Raw genomic sequence first — 20,360 nt, 5'->3', positions numbered from 1 at the left:
TTTGTGTAATAGGATTTTAAATAACTGAAGAGTCCAGTTAGAGCTGGCCTTAATCCTTACATAGCTCCACGACAAGAGGGAGTGACTTAAGTCCATTTTTAAAGAAATCATATCTAAGAAAACAATAAAAAAGAATTAGTCATTAATTGTATGATCACACCAACGCCACATCCTCTTCTATAAAGTCTTCCCCCACTCTTCTGCACCTAATTGTCTGAAATGAATCATTCCTTCCTGTTTCCTCCTATATTTTGTATGAAAAATGCTCAATAAATATTTATTGGGTTGGATTGAATTCATTTGAATTGCTACAGAACAATTTAATGGTGAGATATTGTTACTGATTTTTTTTAATATGTATTCTCCATGTAGTTATGTTTAGCATACAAAGGATTCCTGGCAAAATCTATTGGTCTAAAATTTCAGTACCAAGACACAAACAAGATTACTAGAAGCACTGATAGACAATTTACATATAACTTTGCATATGGAAACAAGTAAGTTATTCTATGAATTTGAAAACTTTGTATTATTGTATGCAAACTGTGACTATAAATTTCTTGTTTGGTTTTGAGAATCATGTGCATTATGGATCTAACTGAGGTTTTTCTACCTTCTACATAAGCTTCCAAACAAATAGTTGTGCCAAAGTAAATCTATAGATTGTGAAAATAAAAACTGGTCTAGTTTCATTATCACCATGACCATTTAAAACACCCAACAATGGTAAGCTTTAGAATTTAAATTATATGTTATTAAATCTAGTAATGTTCTGAATTACTGAAGGAAAGTAGAAAGAGACTGCCTTATCCAATATTCTCATTAGACATTGATCAGTGAAAAAAAAGTGCTTGTTCTGTGTGATTGGAGAAAATGAAATATTTTAATGAATATACCAAAATTAAGGGAGAAAAGGTATTTTTAAATACTGGATTTGCCAAAAGTTAGAAAAATGCAAATAGAGAGACATAAAGGGAGAAACTAAATGAGCCTAGCTGTTTAATGACCACAGTTGTCATACCCTCAAGCACAATGTAGTTCTGCATAATGTTTTGGATTTTATTAATTATATGCTCTGAAGTTTATCAATCTTGACTTTGCCTTTATAAGTACAGTATATGCAAACATTTTACCTACAATAGAAATAATCATGAAGACACACACATACACATACAGTCTTATTTTTTTTAATTTTCCCCCAAAATTTTAAAATTAAGCTTATTGAAGTATAATTTACATAATGTTATATTTTCTCTTTTTAAGGGCATAGTTCAGTGAGCTTGACCAATGTATTCAGTTAAGTAACCCTTACCCCCTTAAGGATAGAGAATACTTCCTCTCCACTGTTTTAGAAAGTTTTTTTCTGTGTAAATTTGATGTCATAAAATACTTATGGTATAATTTCCATGTCTTCCAAAGATTTCTAATATGTTTCTTTTGTGGGGTTTTTTTCCTGTCATAGTTACATAAAAATCTTCTTTATCTTGTATCAATCTATGCAGTTTCCATTGTTCTTTAATGCATATCATTTAAGTTGTCATCAATCTGTAGTATATAGAGAGCACTATTCTCTGTGCCCTGTGTGATGTTCTCATCAGAAGAGTGGGGCTGTGAAAACTCAGAACTGCTATGTATGGAGCACGTGTGAGGCAAAGTCAGTGCCTCCTCTCAACTATTCGGACAGAAGGGAAGAGAAAATAATCCAAAGTTAGAAGTAAAACCAAATGATAACCATAAACAAAACAAAAACAAAGGCAAGATCAGAGCCATTACACTGCTGTGTCAGTTTGAGGGGAATGTCCTCCCCCCATAAAAGAACAGTAACCTAACTGAATTAATTCTTTTTTCTTTATTTTTTTTAAGGACACACCCATGCCATATGGAAGTTCCAGGGCCAGGGATTGATTCTGAGCCACAACTTTGACCTACGCCTCAGCTGCAGCAACACCAGATCTCTTAACCCACAATGCTGGGCAGGGGATTGAACCCATGCCTCAGCAGCTAGCCAAGCCACTGCAGCTGCATTCTTAACCCACTGCGCCACAGAAGGAACTCCTAACTGAATTAATTCTTTAAAAAAAATGTCCTTCTCTTGACAGTTCGGATTTCACCCTCCAATGACATTTGGTTAAACGGAGTGTGACTCCTATGTTTGCCCTTTTGACGTTTTTTAAATTTGTTCCATCTTTGTTTCACACAGAGATGAAGAAGATGAAGAAGATAGGCAGAAAGAGAAAGAGACAGAAGAGTGTAAGAGTACATATTGGATTAAACTGTCCAGTAGCCTCAAAGATGCAATAGCCTCTATCTTTGAGGCTATTGCACAGTTTAATCCAATATATAAAATGGGACCAAAATTAGCTTCCAGAATAGATGAAATGAGTGGGGACAGTTCTGGAATTCCCTAGGATTGACTCAGAAGAGGCCACAATACTCTGTTGGCTGTCACATAGGAAGGAGCAATGCCAGGGGTCAAAATAGCCCTCTCCATGTTAACAAGCAAAGAACATGGAATGTCTATGCACAGAATGAGTATATCCCACTATCTCCTGCCCAGTTTGATTCACATCAGGAGTAATCCCATGATGGATCAGTATGAAGCAGAAGCCCTTCTTGAAGGGACATTAAAAGGTATATTTTGCTATAACTGCTCCTTGCATGCTCAAATTGAACCATGGAATCACAATTTTTATTTTGATCACCACCACCTGTGTGCCCTTCATTCTTCCACTGCAATAGGATTTTGGAAGATTTTACAGATCCCAATTCTTCCATGTTAGTCAAACCATCACTTATGAGTAGGTCCTACTTTTAGCCTATAGTTTATTTGCTGTGCAGTAATTTGAAGATGGAGGATATTTGATGGAACTAATGGGCTTCCTTAACTGTAAATGCTACAAGATTTTTCAACAAGAATATCACAATTTTTAAAAGAGGATGATTCTCTAGTTAAAAACTATTACCAATCAAGGCAATTTAAACTTTTCTGCTCTTAGCTGGTATTTCTAGACCTGCTATTATAGGTCAGACAATCCATTTAGACCAAATGGAAGTGTTAGTGTTAGCTTACTTTCGGTACAGTGTTTGTGTCAAAAGTGTCAATTTTTTTCTCAGTGACTATTCTATAACTGTCCAAAACCAGTGATGTTTGTAGTTGTAAGTCAAGTTTCAAAATCCAAAAAGTTCTTTCTGGTTTTCCTTTAGAAAATGAAATTATCTAGCTTGGTGTGCAGTTCACTTAAGTTCTGGTAACATTTATAGACTCCGTTTCTTTTCTAAAGAGACCTGCTCAATGTACCATTTATTTTCTAAGTAGTTTTTAGAATTTCAGAATCATGTAATTAGTAGTAGAAGTCCACTTAAAGGGCTGAAGTACTTTTTAAATTTGAAGAGTAAATTAAGAATAGTTCTGTGTATAAATGATGTCAGACTAAGCTTTGATACCCTAGAGGTGGATCCCATGATGAGTTTGCAAACCATGAAGTTTCAAAACGGGCATAGGTGCCCAAACTGGTTTGTTACTCAGTACAGTGGTAGCTGATGCAAAGATTATTGTTAAACTGTATTCAGTTATTTGAATGGCAGTATTTATCTTTTTATTGCAAACTCCTGTAACTGAATTGCTCAATGTAATTTATGAGATTCCAGTGTAGTTAATATTTAATGGAAATTACGAATCTAAATTTTACATTTAGAAGGTACTGCACAACTATTTGTATCTATAAATAACTTCACCTTTTGTCACTTAGTTACAGTGAACAGTGCAGCTCCACTGAACTCTTCTGGAAGCATTGTCAAGTTCTAGTTTTGCTTCTTAGTATTGGACTGAATTTGCTGTTCAATCCCTGACATTTTTTCACTAAAACAGTTTATTTTGTTCTTGCGTCTGTTTTCTATATGCTTTCCACCAAGGTATATGCTCCTTGGTTTAATTGCCTGTCACTGCAGAATGTTATTTTACATTTTTAAAAAATTTTTATTTTATTTTTGTTATAGTTGATTTACAGTGTTGTATCATTTTCTTCTGTACAGCGCATGACCCAATCATACATATATATGCATTCTTTTTCTCGTAATATCTTCCACCATATTCTATCCCAAGAGATTGGATATAGTTCCCTGTGCTGTACAGTAGGACCTCATTGCTCATCCATTCTAAGTGTGATAGTTTGAATCTGTCAACTCCAAACTCCCCACCCATCCCACTTCCTGCCCTTTATTTTATATTCTTATGGCTACTGCTAAAGCTATAAATAAAAGAAAACCTATCTCGTATGCAGCGTTAAATCTTTCACTGCCAATGTAAATTTCTGTCTGCTCCCACTATGGCTGCTTTTCTGTGCTAATAAAGTATGCTTATGGCTTTGCTTGTGGGGGGAAAAAAAACCCTTACTTTTACTCTTTAAGATTGTAATACTTTTTATAGTTGTTTCCATTAAACGTTATAATTGATCTATACACCTAATTAAAGCACTGTATTTCAGCTGGACCTACACTTGTATAGACCTTCTGGACCTCATACAAACCAAATACACTGGGACCAGTTTTTCTCTTCAGAGGATTAATTTGCAGAAGGCATCAGAATCACAGTCTTTCTATGTGGATATTACATACATTGGACAGACAGCTACAGTTGCAGCATTGGGTGGTATATTGTATTATTTTATATCTAAAATTTAAATCTTCTAAACCTGTTTTGTACTAAAATCTTACCATGGACATCATTTACATGTATCTTAGAAACATTAATTTCTAAATATTGAGTCATTCATCTTAATAATATTCTGGTTTAAATCATATTTTAATGAATAGGGCCAGGTGATTAGTCTAAAGGTAAATGCATCTTTAATGTAAACATTGTCAATAGCAGGAATTAGTCTTATATTCCTGGATTCTGTTTACAGATAAACTATGGCAAACATTCTGATTTTGCCTTATTTGATTTGAGAAATCAGCCACCAGTATAGAGATCTGTTCTTGAAAGGCAGCTATTGACACTGACATCTGTCTAGTGAGAAGAGCGGGACCTTTCCATGGATTTTATTATGATAATAAGTAATGTTCAAAATGAAAATTTTATTTCTGATAGTTTTAGTTGTTTTTTTTTTTTTTTTTTTTTTTTTTTTTTTTTTTTGTCTTTTTGCGATTTCTTGGGCCGCTCCCGCGGCATATGGAGGTTCCCAGGCTAGGGGTCTAATCGGAGCCGTAGCCACCAGCCTACGCCAGAGCCACAGCAACGCAGGATCTGAGCCGCGTCTGCAACCTACACCACAGCTCATGGCAATGCCAGATCGTTAACCCACTGAGCAAGGGCAGGGACCGAACCTGCAACCTCATGGTTTCCAGTCAGATTCGTTAACCACTGCGCCACGATGGGAACTCCTAGTATTTTTTTCTAAACATGTTAATAAACATATATGTGAGGTACGATAACAAAAGTTGCACTAATAGTTTTAAAATCATGGAGTTCTCATCATGGCTCAGTGGAAATGAATCCACTAGTATCCACGAGGAAGCAGGTTCAACCCCTGGGCTATCTCAGTGGGTTAAGGATCATTGCTGTGAGCTGTGGTATAGGTTGCAGACGTGGCTCAGATCTGGCATTGCTGTGATAGGCCAGCAGCTACAGCTCTGATTTGACCCCTAGCCTGGGAACCTCCATATCCTCTGGTGTGGCCCTAAAAAGACCAAAAAAAAAAAAAAAAAAAATCAGCTAACTCCAAACAGTCATCTCGATAAGTTGATAAGTGACTATTACCATATTTCAGAGGCGTTTTGGAATCCTCTACTTTAGAAATGTTTTCAACCGCAATGTCGTGATTCAACTGGTAAAAAACTGGATGTTATTGTTCCTTTTGAATCTGTTATAACTAGATCTACATTATGATGAGTAGAGCACAGAAGACCACTGATTTGTGCTGGGATGAATGTTGTAGTTTACTAAACAACATTCATTTAGTGCCTACCATATGGCAGGTACTGGGTTGGTGCAAAGAAGGAGCAGAGAGCTGGATAGTCCTAGTCCTGCCCTCACGGAATATCCTTGTAAGTGCCACATTCAGGGTCCCACAGCAGAGCAGAACTAACTGGCCTGCAGAAGGCTGCATGGAACCCAGGGCTTGGTGGCTTTTCAGTATTTTGTTTTACCGAGTGAGGCTCATATATCAAAAGATTTTGAAGCTTCACATTCCAGAAGTGAAAGTTTGCCAAGCTTCACAAACTACTTGCCTTAAGGTCTTCTTTCTAAAATTTGATTTTAAATGGCTTATTCCATGACACATGGATATTATTCAATGCTTTTCTTTTTAGCAGCAGAAGCTATGCAATTTTAACTCTCATTTACTTTTTATTCTTCAGAAATGCCAAAGAGAAGACTTCCAGCACTAGCAAATAAAGGAATATTTTTAAAGCACTTTCAGGTGAATCGAACCAAAATTAATGGATCAAGTATGACCAACCAATATTCTGTCACCATGACATCATATAATTGTGGTTATAATATACCCATGATGGCTGTGAGCTTTGGGCAGGTATGCTTAGAATTTTACAAGTAACTACTTTCAACTTATGAAAAATTAACTTTGACTAAGTAAATTTTAAATACTTTTTTTTTCTTTCTTTTTTTTTTTTTACAAATAGCTGATATAGAGATTGGATATCTTTTAATAGGACAAAACAGTTATTCTCAGGATAAAATGAAAATTTAGAGGCTTGTTGAAATTGAGCATGAAAATTCACTTTAAATATTAAAAATTTTTAAAAGAAGTATATCGATGGGAAAAGAAGTGGGAGGAAATAGCCTTAAGAATGAGCTAGTCAGATTTAAGTAGCATTTTCTATGTTGATGTAAAAGAAAAATTTGTGGGCTCTTCCAGTAAAGATCTTTGAACAGAGATTATTGAAGGAAAATTTGAGATTCTGCATTATGTTTTAAAATAGTTTCTGTTATAAACACCATTTTTTTCTTGTATCAAAAATTATACAAGAAGAAAAAAGTGGTTTTCCACAATTGCAAAAGGATCTGAATAATATTTGTACTGCTTGAGTATAAGTTCTATATTAAATATTAACAATTATAAGTATTTTTACATTTAATTTGCTACAGAAATATACAATGAGTTAATGTAATTGCCTACAGCAAACCAAAATCAAGTATAGTAAGTCCAGTATTAAAGGTTAAACTATAATTGAATGTTACAATTTGAGTCTCACAGAGAACTTTGTGCTAACAGTTTTAAAAGACTGAGATGATTTAAAAGACTGAAAAACTATGTGTTCCACAAAAATTGCTTTTCCTTATCCAGGACCAGTGTTTTAGTCTTAGAATAAAGACAAATATCTAGTAAATGTCTTTCAGTCTTTTAGCCCTATAACAAAATGTAATAGTGTATGTGCACATATGTTAAATATCCAGATCAAGGAATTGTCTTAAAAACTGTAACTTGGAGCTCCCATCGTGGCGCAGTGGTTAACAAATCTGACTAGGAACCATGAGGTTGCAGGTTCGATCCCTGGCCTTGCTCATTGGGTTAAGGATCTGGCATTGCCGTGAGCTGTGGTATAGGGTGCACACGTGGCTCTGATCTAGCATTTCTGTGGCCCTGGCGCAGGCCGGTGGCTACAGCTCCGATTAGACCCCTAGCCTGGGAACCTCCATATGCCATGGGAGTGGCCCTAGAAAACAAACAAACAAAAAAAACCAAAAACAAAAATGAAAAAAACTAACTTTTTTTTTTTTTCTTTTTAGGGCCACACCTTCAGCATATGGTTGTTCCCAGGCTAGGGGTCTAATCAGAGCTACAATTGCCGGCCTACACCACAGCTCTCTGCAAAGCAGAATCTGAGCTGCGTCTGCCCAGATCTTTAATCCACTGAGCATGGCCTGAAACCTCTTGGTTCCTAGTCTGATTCATTTCCACTGCGCCACGACGGGCACTCCTGATCTAGCTATGCCTTTTATGAATGGTGCTTTTGGTTTCGAGTCTAAGAACTCTACTCTTAGCCCTAAATCTTGAGGGTTTTTTTCTTTTACTGATAGTTTTATAGCTATATATTTTACATTTAAGGCCGTGATTCATTCTGAGTTGGCTTTTGTATGAGAAATGAAATTTTAGGTCCAGATTCATTTGTTTGCCTATCCTTACAATTGCTCCAGCATCATTTATTGAAAAAGCTGTCCTTGGAGTTCTCATCGTGGCTCAGGGGAAACGAATCTGACTAGCATCCATAAGGATGCAGGTTCAATCCCTGGCCTCGCTCAGTGGGTTAAGGATCTGGTGTTGCTGTGAGCTGTGATGTAGATGGAAGACGTGGCTCGGATCCTGCATTGCTGTGGCTGTGGTGTAGGCTGGCTGCTGCAACTCTGATTTGACCCCTAGCCTGGGAACCTCCATATGCCATGGGTGCAGCCCTAAGAAGATAGATAGATAGATAGATAGATAGATGGATGGATGGATGGATGGATGGATGGATGGATGGATGGATAGATGGATGGATGGATAGATAGAAATTGAGAGATGTCAAATAACATTCCAAATTTTTACTATTTGAAAAAAAAAAAAAGAAAGAAAGAAAAAGCTGTCCTTCCATTGAACTACTCTTATACCTTTATCAAAAATCAGTTGGGCATGTTTTTGTGGATATATTTCAGGATTCTCTGTTCTGTCTCATTGCTCTATGTGGTGATCCTTCCACCAGTACCATACCGTCTTGATCCCTGTAGCCATGTAGTAAGTCTTAACATTTGGTAGAGTGATTCCTCTAATTTCTTGTGAAAAGTTGTTTTAGCTATTCTAGGTCCTGTGTCTTTTCCATATAAATTTTGAAATAAGCTTGTTTATGTCTACCAAAATCTTACCAGTATTTTTGAAAAGAATTGCATTAAATCTATAGATTATTTTGGAGAGAATTGACACTTTTATCATGTTGCATCTTCCAGTCTGTGAACACAGATTGTCTCTCCACTTATTTAGATCTTTCCTTTTTTTTTCCAACATACTTAGATCTTATTGAATTACATTCACCAGCATTTTTTGATTTCAGATGAGATGCAGTACATGTTTTATTAGTTTTCTGTATAAGTATTTAATTTTCTTTGAAGCCATTGTAATGGGGTCTTTTGTTAATTTCAGCTTATGCATGCTTGTTTTCTGTTTATAAAAATGTGATTGGTTTTTGTGTGCTTGTCTTATATTCCACACCCTTGCTGAACTCTGTGAATTTTTTTCTTTTTGTATAATTTTTATTTTTTCCATGAATTTTTAAAGTAAATGTACTCATGTAGTTACTACCCAAGTAAAGAGAAACTCATTAGCCCCCCAAAAGCCTTCTTTGTGCTTTTACCGTGTCATTAGATTACTCACCCACACCCCAGATAATGACTGTTTTGACTTCTGTTATCATTAATTTTGCTTATTCTTAATCTTCATATCAATGAACAATACAATATCCTTTCGCATCTAGCTTTTTTAATTTGATATCATGAGATTCATATTGTTGCATATAGCTATAGTTCATTCTTTTCTGTTGCTATACATTATTCCCTGGTATTAGTATACAACAATATATCCATTCTATTGACAGGCTTTTGCACTATTTCCAGTCAAGGGTTATTATAAATAAAGCTGCTCTAAACATTCTTGCATAAGTCTTTTGGCACTTACATTTACTCATTTACGTGGGCAATGGGGCTTAAAATTTTAAATACCTCGGGATTAACGGGGATAAGAAACAGGAGAATATCATTTTCACTATTAGAGTTACAGTCTATGAATTTTTATTACTTGTGTTGCTTTTGTCAGTTGATTGCCATTAGACAGGTATTTCCTGGGTCTGGAGCAGTCAATGTACTGATCATATACTTCCTTATAGTAGTAGTTAAGTTTTGAAGCCTCCATACATTATTCCTCCAAAAGGGTTTTTAGGTTTTTGGCAGCCAAGACCGGATCTCATGTTTCTTTGCCTCCCCACTGTGATTAACACTGTAACTTGAACAGAACGCCTGCTCCATAAATATTTGTTCCTTGAGTGATGGAGGGTACACCCTGAATTAATGAGGTATTACTGTGGTTCCAGCTGATTGCTGTGCAGATGACTGAGTTGACTTGGGCCTCATTATCACAGCTATCTAGGTATGGCCTGTGCTGATTTATGTGACTCTCCTTAATGTTCTAAAGAGTCCTGAATACCTGAGGCTCATTTATGTCATGTCACAGGATTGTACCCTGGTGAAATAGAAATCATGTTAGCCACTGTTATGTTTCATCATTTTATCAATATTTATTTTGGAAATTAGATAATCCCAGAGTCGACAGAGAATGAGTCTGTTTACAGAGGAAATAATTGGCCAGGGGAGTCAAAGATTCGTATTCAAAGAATTCAAGCAGCATCTCCACCTCTAAGTGGCAGCTTTGACATTCAGGCTTACAGACATATTCTCAAAGGTATATGAGAAAATTTCCTAACTTTGGTATACGTATCGATTGGATTGTACTCATCTAGAAAATCATAATAAACCTTTTGATGTATTTCTTTTTAATATTATTTCTTTATGCAATTTATAGAATTGGGATTTTTGAGAGTAACACAAAGCTAAATTATTTGGAACAAATGACATTTCACATTTTCTTTACCACCTCACCCAATATACCAAGTTAAATTCCCAAAAGTTTGTTTCTCTTATGTCCATGACTTACGGGTTATCTTTAAAGTTAATTGATATTTTTTTGAAAAGACTTGAGCCATGGCTCAATGTCTGATATATATTACTCTTGTAATTTTTGTTTCTAAGAAGTATATAAATTTGTTGTGTAATAGTATGCAAATTTCATTTTTTCCGTATTGAAGGAGGACAGTTGGTATACAGGTGATAAAATACATGTCATGTATCTTAAGGGTGACCACTGGTTTGTGCATTTTTGACTCCTGCTGTTTGCCATCCCTCTGTGAGCACAGGCATCCCTGCTGCTGTGTCCGCTGCAGAATTGCAGTTTGCTCTCCAGAGTCTAGAAGAAATGGGACAAGTCTCAGTAACACGAGAGGGAACCTGTGCTGGATACTCCTGGAACATCAAGTGGAGAAGTGCATGTGGGAAGCAGACTCTCCTGCAGGTTCTCTCCTGTAGCCTGGTTTCTGTGTTCTTCTGTGTGTTCCTTGCTTACTTGCATCCCGGCTGTATCCACGGCATATATGCGTTTCCCAGGTTAGGGGTCAAATTGGAGCTGTAGCCGCTGGCCTGAGCCACAGCCACAACAATGCCAGATCTGAGCAGCATCTGCAACCTGCACCACAGCTCATGGCAACACCGGATCCTTAACACACTGAGCGAGGCCAGGGATCGAACCTGCATTCTCATGGATACTGGTCAGATTCGTTTCTGCTGAGCCACAGAGAGAACTCCTGAGACTGTATTTTAAAAATTGCAAACTATAGACTAAACATTAAAACAAGGAATTTGAGTTGAAGAAGACTGTTCTAAATTAAGTGGACCAGGTATTCTCTTTCATGGAGAACTGCTATTGATGCTTTATTTCTGATCCCCTGTGGAGAAAGTACAAAAACTAGGCACAGGAAGTGCACAGGCAGAGCTAGTCTCGGGACTAAATCTGGGTACACATTATGGAGAGCCAAGCAGAACCAGCCTCTCTGTCTATAATTCTACCACTGTACACTGCAGCTATATTCTGGGACCTTAGATACTGCTCTGGTTTCAAAGATTACCTTTTCAAGTTCCTAACAGAGGTACACCTTAAGTTCTCATCTAATTACTTTTTCTTAGAATGTGGATGGAGACAAGCGACAGGAGTCAAGCTCAGAATATGTGAAGGAGAAAGGTCTAGAAAAGACTGGGGGCTCAGATGTTAAAAATCAAAAAGATGATGCTTTCTAGTGATGATGAGAATGTAAGGTGCACTGTTGGTGAGAGAGTAAATTGTGACCTTTTGGGAGGATAATTTTGTCCTATCTAAATATAGATACCTTATGATACAGCAATTTCAGCTCTGTAATTCTATTCTACTGAAATAATAATACAAATAGAGAGTGAGACAGGCACAGAGGTAGTCCCTGGAGCATTATTTGTAATAGTAAAAAACCTAGAAACCTAAATCGATATAAATAGAAAAGTGGTTGTTAAAATGACACAAACTTAGCATGAATATCATGCAGCCATATATAGACCCCCTGGAAAGATGTCCTTGAAATAAGGAGGAAAAAATATAGAACTCTATTTATAAAAATCACGTTGAAGAAAAAAAGAGGTGTTGGGGGGAGAGGAGACCAAAAAAAGGTATATAAACATTGAATGTAAATAGCCATACGTAGACTGTCATAAAGATGTGGGGGTTATTTTAAGAAAACACATGAACTGAAACCAGAATTAGAAGATTCTGCAACTGAGACAGCTCTCAGGACTGATCTCCCTCTTGGTACCTCTGCTGGTGTCTGCACTTCTACTCTCTTCACTCTTTCCCGACCAGTCTCCTCTGCTTATTCATCATTTCTTCTGCTCCTTGTCCCCTTGGCCCCCTTGGCCTAGCACAAAGGCTCTTTGCTATCTCTTTGCTAGCCCCATATGCATCAGAAGACTACCATATTGGCAGCACAGTTTTGGAATGACTAAATTATACATATTCACCTGAATTTGGTTTCATTTTTACCATTGACAGAAAATATAATTCCATAAGTGGATGAAAAATCAAGGGTATTCAGAGGCCAAAAATGCTAAAGTGGGAAAGGTTGACAGTAAGGTGGAAAGAGGACTGCATTTTTCAGTTATTTAACCATCATTTATCAAAACGGTCATATTCAGAAAGAGTATAGAATATTTTGAGGAAATTAAGTAAATTCATATTCCTTAGACCTATTTTAGTCCAAATATTCAAGTTCATTTTAGTCATTTTAAGTTGTAAATGATACAATATATGATAATGCAATGATATCATTTTCTTGGGTAGATATTGATCTTTTTTGTTTGTTTGTTTTTCAGGGCCACACCCATGACATATGGATGTTCCCAGGCTAGGGGTCGAATTGAAGCTGTAGCCACTGGCCTGCACCACAGCCACAGCAACATCAGATCCAAGCTGTGTCTGCGACATACACCACAGCTCATGGCAACGCCGGATCCTTAGCCCACTGTACAAGGCCAGGGATTGAATCTGCATCCTCGTGGATGCTGGTCAGATTTGTTTCCACTGAGCCACGATGGGACCTCTGCTATTGATCATTTTTGAAAAGGCTTCTTTTTCAAAAATGTGACTAAAATGATTTTGAATTTTTTTTCATTCTTTGGATTCTTTCAGCCATGCTTAACTTTAGAAAAACTGGTGTGTTCATGTTTATCATAGCTTTTCTAGTAAAATAATCTTGTCTAAAAAATAGATCAATGATTCCAACATTTTTGGAGAAAAGGCTAATATGACAGTTAAAATGATAAAGGAAGGTGGCTTATTCAGACAGCGCATCCTTGGAGACCTACTTCGTACACCCAGTGAGCAGCCACAGGTATTTTTTAAAGTTTCCTCATGATGTTTAATGTAATTTTAAATGTGTGGCTAGTTGGTAATGCATTAAAGACCTGGTAAAACAGAAGAGATGACATCTTTATTTTCATGTTACTATTTAACAGATGATCAACTCAATAATATTTTATGACTTAGGGGTAAATTTCCTTATAATGAAAGAATGGGTTTTAAGCTGTACTCTTAGTATTTGAAAATATATTCTTTCATTTAATCTTTATAGTAACTCTATAAAGTAATTATTAATGCTACCACTTATTGATGAGAAAAGTAAAGTACATAGAGTTGAGGTGACTCTCCTGAGAGCAACCTTTATTTTTCTTCATAGCACTAATCACCCCAGGGTGGAGTATGCTTTTACCTTTTTTTGTAAGTTTAAAGTCATGCAATTCTCTCCTACCTCCACTTGAATATAAGTTGGGTGATAGCAGAGATGTCATCTGTTTTGTAAATGTGCTTGGTACATTTACAACCTTGTCTGATCTATAATGGACATACTCGCTGAATGAATGAGTAAAGTGTCAAAACTGAAAAATTATAAACTGAATAGACTAATTTTTGAAAACCAACAAACCAGCAAAGAAGGAAAATTCCATTACTTTTTCTAAATCCTCTGCATATTCTACTTAACCACACTATCCCTGTTATGTCTGTGTTTCTTTACTTGAAGGTTGAGGTCTATGTCAATGGAATTCCAGCTAAATGTTCAGGTGACTGTGGATTTACATGGGATTCCTCAGCTACTCCTCAAGTCTGGACCATAAGTCCATCCCAAGGTAATATCTTACTTAGCTTGGACTATAGCTTAGAAGACAATTAGAAAAAATGTAAACTCTGATAATTTTTTTTTTAACATTCTAAGGCACCAATTAAGGCAATCAGTTCTACATAGTGAAAAATCTTTCAGACCAGAAAGGTATGAAAGATCATTAATTATCTTTTGGGAAAAAAGTCACTGTTAATGTTGGACTCACTAGTCTTTTACTTCTCCAGTCTCAGCAAGTTAGACTCAATCTCTAAAATTTCTGATATTGAGGCGTTTTTGTTAAACCAGCTAGGATATTAATGGGATTCTTTCATCATTATTCTTTTCATTATCAAGAAGTGAGACTACTTCTTCTAGGAGATATAGTAATTAAAGTCTAGTAACAAAAATGCTGTTTAGTAAAAGAAAATAATTAGGCCCTAGACTGAGAATAATAGAATAGTTATTGCCAAGAATTCAGTGGGAGAGTGGTGGGGAAACACATCATAAAGTATCTTCATAGTATGTGATTGCTCTAAAAAACATGATTACACTTCATGTCTGAACTCCCCAAAATTGAAATAAACAGCATGACTAAGGATTCTAAAGGATAGCTTTTTTTCCAGTCAGAATGATAATCTCAGATACTATAGTCATATATTTAGTCTTGGTGGCTAGGAATAAAATACACCTGGTAATTATGTATCAGAAAATATTGAAATCTTTAAAGTAGCATGTCTTTGCAGTTGAAAGAATGTATTATTCAGACTTTTTAACAGTAATGATACTAACTTTGGGATAATTCATGTTTTCCCCAAATTAATATCATTACTGTAAAATCTTCAAAACTCTCAAGAATAAGGGTTTGATGAACTTCAATTTGGTTCTAGCCCTTTAGTATTCTTATTTTTGAATCCATTATTGTAGTTTGTAATGGATTTTCACTTGTATATGCACCTGTGAAAAAACATTTCTTACTCAAAATAATTAAAAACCTGAATCATCTCTTTGCCACATTTTGATAAGTGTGAAAGTAATGAAAAGATAAGTATAAATAAAACAATAAAATACACATATTCTCCTTGCAGAAAATTTAACAGCTATTAACACTTTGTTAACACTTTATTATATTTGCTTCCAATAATCAGTTTCAAAAAGAAAATATTATAGGAACAGCTATGGTTCTTTCTAAGCACCATGCTCAGTGCTAGTCCCCTACCAGCTTCCCCAGAGGCAATCACAGTAATTAATTTTGTGTGTATTTTTCCATGCCATTTTAATACATTTTGTATATAACCCAAACATATGGTAATTTTGTCGGTTTTTAAGTTTGCAAATGAGATATTAACATTGTAAATATCATTTGCTTCTTAATTTTGACATTCAGCATTCATTTTGAGAAATATTTACATGGTTTTATGTACATCTGATTCATCATTTTAAAATGCTTCATGGATGAATACTTTATTTGTTCCTCTGTTGATGGACATTTAGATTGTTCACAAGTTTTTTGCTTTAATGCATGATTGTAGTGAGCTTTCTTGTACAAATCTCCTATTGCATACATGCTAGAGCTTCTTCAGAGCTTATACCCAGATGTGGAATTGCTAATTAGTAGCTGGGAAAAATGTGAGGCAGTTTATTAGATGACCAAATTGCTCCCCAAAGTAGCTGTACCTCCAGCTAGTATGGGAGCACCGAATTTCCTGTATCTTCACCAGTCCTTGATATTGTGAGCTTCCTAATTTTGGTCAGTCTGATGAGTGAAAGAAGTTGTCTCATCACTGCTCTCATGCTGTCTCTTCCCTGATTAGTAATGCACAGGAACATCTTCTCGTATGTTTCTTGGACATTTAAATTGTTTCTTTTTCTGCATATTGATCATTAACATCATTTATGCATTTATCAGATTGTCTCTTTTCTGTTGACTTGTGCTGTATATTGTATATTATGTTTGCCAGTCTTTTGCACTCATCTTCTCCCAGTATATTGCTTATGATTTGTTTTAGTATCTAACTCACGCAAATGTTTAAATCACTGATTTATTTTAATGTAATGTATCTTTTCTTTTGTGGTTAACCATGGCTTTCTATATCTTATTTAGGAAGTCTATCTTTACATTAAAGTTATTATGATATTTGATTATATTTTCTTCTAAAATTTGGAAATTGTTTTTCATTCTTTGCCCTTTAAATCCATGTAGAATCTATGTTATATGTGAAGTTATGTAAGTAAGGTGACTGTGTCATCTATTGATTAAATCTGAATACCTTTAAGGGTGAATGGAGAATATTCATTATAAGATGCTGAGCCAGTAAGTGTAAATCTGGACTAATCTAAGCACTTTAGGTTGGTTAAAGTATCAGCTAAGTAAATCTTATTCTGTTTCAAATGCAAAGTGGCCACACTTATTGAACAATTTATCCTTTTCTCATAAATTTGTGATGGCAGTTCCGTCATAGTCTAAGTTACTGTATAGCGATGTTATGTTTAATTTATTTGTCATGTTTTCTTTCTTTACTTCATTCCATACTTTATTAGTCAGATAATCTTTCCATTAATCTCTATCAACACAGATTCAAAACATGAAGCAACATATAGTAATTCAATGGGAAAAAAGTACCATTGCTATATAAATATCTTTTTTTCTTCTTGGCTTGCTTGTAGGTTTTTATGTTCACATCTTTTAGAAGATAGACTTATTTTTCTCTGATAAATGTCTAATTTTATAACAATGGATTCTGTGTTTTGTCATTTTAATGTTGTTGTTTAAATGTATCATTTTCAGGGTCCTATGAAGAAGGCACAGTTCTAACCATATCAGGTTCTGGATTTTCTCCTAGTTCAGCTGTGTCAGTCTCAGTTGGACCAGTAGGTTGCTCTCTTCTTTCTGTGAATGGTAAGTTCTTTTAAAATGATTATTTTTGAGCCTAATTGTTTTTCTTTAAGAGAAAATAGAATCAAAGAGTAGTGTTACAGTAATGATTATCATACGGATTACCTTTGGAGTCACGAAATCGGCAAGCTGCTCTGCATAAATGTCTTATCTTTTAAATCTTTAGTTACGACCACAGACTAATTCTTTCACTGTTGTACAGTGTCTTTATCCCATAACAGTTGATTTTTGCTCTTCTTTTTCACTTTGTAAAGTGATTACATGAAATCCTTCCTTCTTTGGTATGTCTGTGGAATATAAAAATACATTATTGCTGCTCTGGTATTCCTTGGTCCCATGCTTTGAAAATGTCACATTAGTCGCAGCAAGAGGACATAGTCACTTTCTGGGATATCTAGTCCAATAGTTCCTTATGAAAAAGTAAGGACCATAATTATTTATTTCTCCAAAAATTATCTTTCATAATCCTAGATATTTTCCTTAATTTTAATAAGTTGGAATTGCATAAATAAATTCATCTTCCATGTAATTTACATTGTTTATTATTTAGATCTTCTACGTATTATTGAGATCTAACAGTCAGTATTTCACTTATATTGTAAGTGCACACATGTTTTTCTAAATGAAGTGAAGAATATGTTTTTCACTTAGATTTGATCACTTTCCTTGATGAAACCTACTATTTTACCCAGTGTGAGGCATAATATATTGGACCAAAATAGTTAGAATTATTGATATAAATGATCTTATAGATTAAGATTTAAAATTGTTGTCGTAGTAATTTTTTACCGTGCTAGTAACAGGAGCAAATTGTTTACTCTGATTTCATTATTATATTACCTTACCCTTTTCTAGGAGTGTCTGATCCATAACATCACGTAGTTTGTAAAAATTTTCGTCCCATTAATACATGAGTAGTTTTCCTTAGATATATTTCTTTGAGTATAAAAATGAAGGCCACTGTTTACATTTGCGAATATCAAGTTTCAGTAATTTTATCTAACAAAACCATTCCTTGACCATTTTCTTCTTTTATCACAAGAAAATGAGGTCAAGTGCCAGATTCTTCATGGAAGTGCTGGACATTTCCCAGTTGCTGTATCCATAGCTGATGTTGGACTAGCATGGAATGTAGAGGAGGAATTCCGCTTCATTTATCAGAGTCAGATCTCACACATCTGGCCTGCTTCTGGAAGCCTAGCAGGTAATAGTTAATTGTTCTGAACAAAGGAAATTGCACACATTTCCATCATTTCATTGAACTGTTTCTAGAATAGGGTGAAGGGGAAGGACCCCAGAGCTTCTTCATATTGAGCAAAGGAGACTCCCCTTTTAGAAGGCACAGTGATTCAGTGGATGACTAATTCTTTGTTTCTTATGAAGCACAAGTCAGGGTGACTGCTTATACTTACATCTTAGGTTATTGAATTAATATCATCAATTATTACATGTTTCTATAACAAGCTCATCAATTATGTCAAGATAAGATTTATTAGTTATTATTCTGCTTACCAGCTGTTCCATTTGTAACCACAGTCTCAGTGGAGCTACTTGACCCAGAAAAAGTTCTGGGAACAAATCAGAGAAAGGAGCCTGATAGAAAAGAGAGAAACAAAATAACACATTTTTCCTGCCCTGCTTCATTTCCTTTGTGTTTGTTTAACCATGCTTAGTCTTGGATTTTGTGCTTTGGCCTTGATCTTGGTATGATCCGTGTTTTTATTTTATGTTATTTTTATTTTGTTGGGATTTTTTTCTTAGTTTCCCTTTTACTTAAAGGTATTAAAATTTACAATTTTATGAGTCTTAATTCACTCTCATTTCCCACTGGTTGAGTAAGTGTGAATAGCATTTCTCTTTAGGATGAAGGAGACACTATGGAAAATAGCAGTTACTACTGGTAATGTCCAAAAGCAAATGTTAGTTGTGAATCTGCGTTATTTCACTAAGTCTCTTAGCCCAGCCCCTTTACAGTTCCAGATTCCAGGGCTCAGGCCCTGGTATGGATGCGTGGTGATTGTGTATATCTCAAGTCTGGTTCTTGATCTATCGGATAATTGTTTTGTTTTGTTTTTTACTTATGAAGGTGGTACTGTTCTGACCATATCTGGATTTGGCTTTAATAAAAATTCAAAGGTATTAGTTGGAAATGAAACCTGCAGCATAATTGAAGGGGATTTGGATAAGATAACCTGCAGAACACCAAAAGTAAGGCATCTGATTTCAGTTATTTTTTTTCTAAGTCTGATATCTGATAAATTAAAGAACATCTCAGTAGAGGGTTAAAAAAAAGTCTTATTGACCTAGCAAGTACAGAGTTTCATGTATGCTCCTTAATAATTATTTCTTCAACATCTTTCTACCAAGATCCAAATACAAAATATTATCTCCACATTCTCGATACTTAACGTCATTAAAGAAGACAGACATGTAAGCACTGTGTTCCACTCAAAATACAGAAATAGATACAAAGTGAAGATAAATACAGCAGGAGAGAGTTTCAGGAAAAGCTTCATGGAAAAGATGATGTCCTATTAGAGCTTAAAAGGTGATAAATGGGAATTGACTGGGTAAATCAGTGGATGAAGAAAAATACAGGAATAATAAGTAGTCTAAAAAACTAGGGAAGAAAATTTATACATTTTATGTTTTTTTTAAGGAATATGTATTTTCATTATGTTAAAGTTTCAGTTTCTTGACAAAACACACACCGTGTGAAGTTTCCGATAGAGTATTTCATTCTAGGACCATTGTTATTTATTTTTAAAAATAGTGTTTAAATTTAAACTAAGATTCTGTTTTACTTATTATGTGCAAATGGATGATGAAATCAGTCACTAATATTAAAAAATGTAGCAGATTAAGTGTAGATATTATTAGATAGTTTGTAGGGAAAGTGAATTTGAGCATGTGTTGGACTGAATGATGGAGATGAGAATCTGGGGATCCAGCAAATTAATGCTTGTTGAAATTATGTCATTCAGTGAAACACTGAGTGTGCAATAACTAAATATAAGATGCTAGAAAAATTGTTTTTCCTAAATTGAAATTGTATAAGTGCTATATCAGTGAAAGCACTGAATATTTTTCTGAGGTTTTGGTCCTAGATTCTGGAACTATGTCAGCAAAAGATATAATAATGTCATTTTTCCTGAAGAGGAATAAAAGTTACAGTTGAGCCTATTTTAAGAGCAAAAAT

The 20,360-nt window shown here is 35.1% G+C and overlaps 1 protein-coding gene across 1 annotated transcript in view; it reads left to right on the top strand.

The window, feature by feature from the left end:
• Positions 1–20,360, top strand: part of PKHD1L1 (PKHD1 like 1) — a 152,884-nt gene that overhangs the window by 44,112 nt on the left and 88,412 nt on the right. Inside the window, 10 exon segments of the mRNA XM_021089012.1 lie at positions 373–497; positions 4,485–4,648; positions 6,358–6,530; positions 10,295–10,442; positions 10,954–11,108; positions 13,381–13,503; positions 14,191–14,296; positions 17,054–17,164; positions 18,204–18,365; positions 19,248–19,369. Coding sequence (XP_020944671.1) covers positions 373–497; positions 4,485–4,648; positions 6,358–6,530; positions 10,295–10,442; positions 10,954–11,108; positions 13,381–13,503; positions 14,191–14,296; positions 17,054–17,164; positions 18,204–18,365; positions 19,248–19,369 — 1,389 coding nt within the window.

The sequence above is a fragment of the Sus scrofa genome, chromosome 4 (assembly GCF_000003025.6).
Source record: "Sus scrofa isolate TJ Tabasco breed Duroc chromosome 4, Sscrofa11.1, whole genome shotgun sequence".
Lineage (NCBI taxonomy): Eukaryota > Metazoa > Chordata > Mammalia > Artiodactyla > Suidae > Sus > Sus scrofa.
The sequence above is the reverse complement of the archived record's forward strand: the minus strand, read 5'-3'. Positions and strand labels throughout refer to the sequence as shown.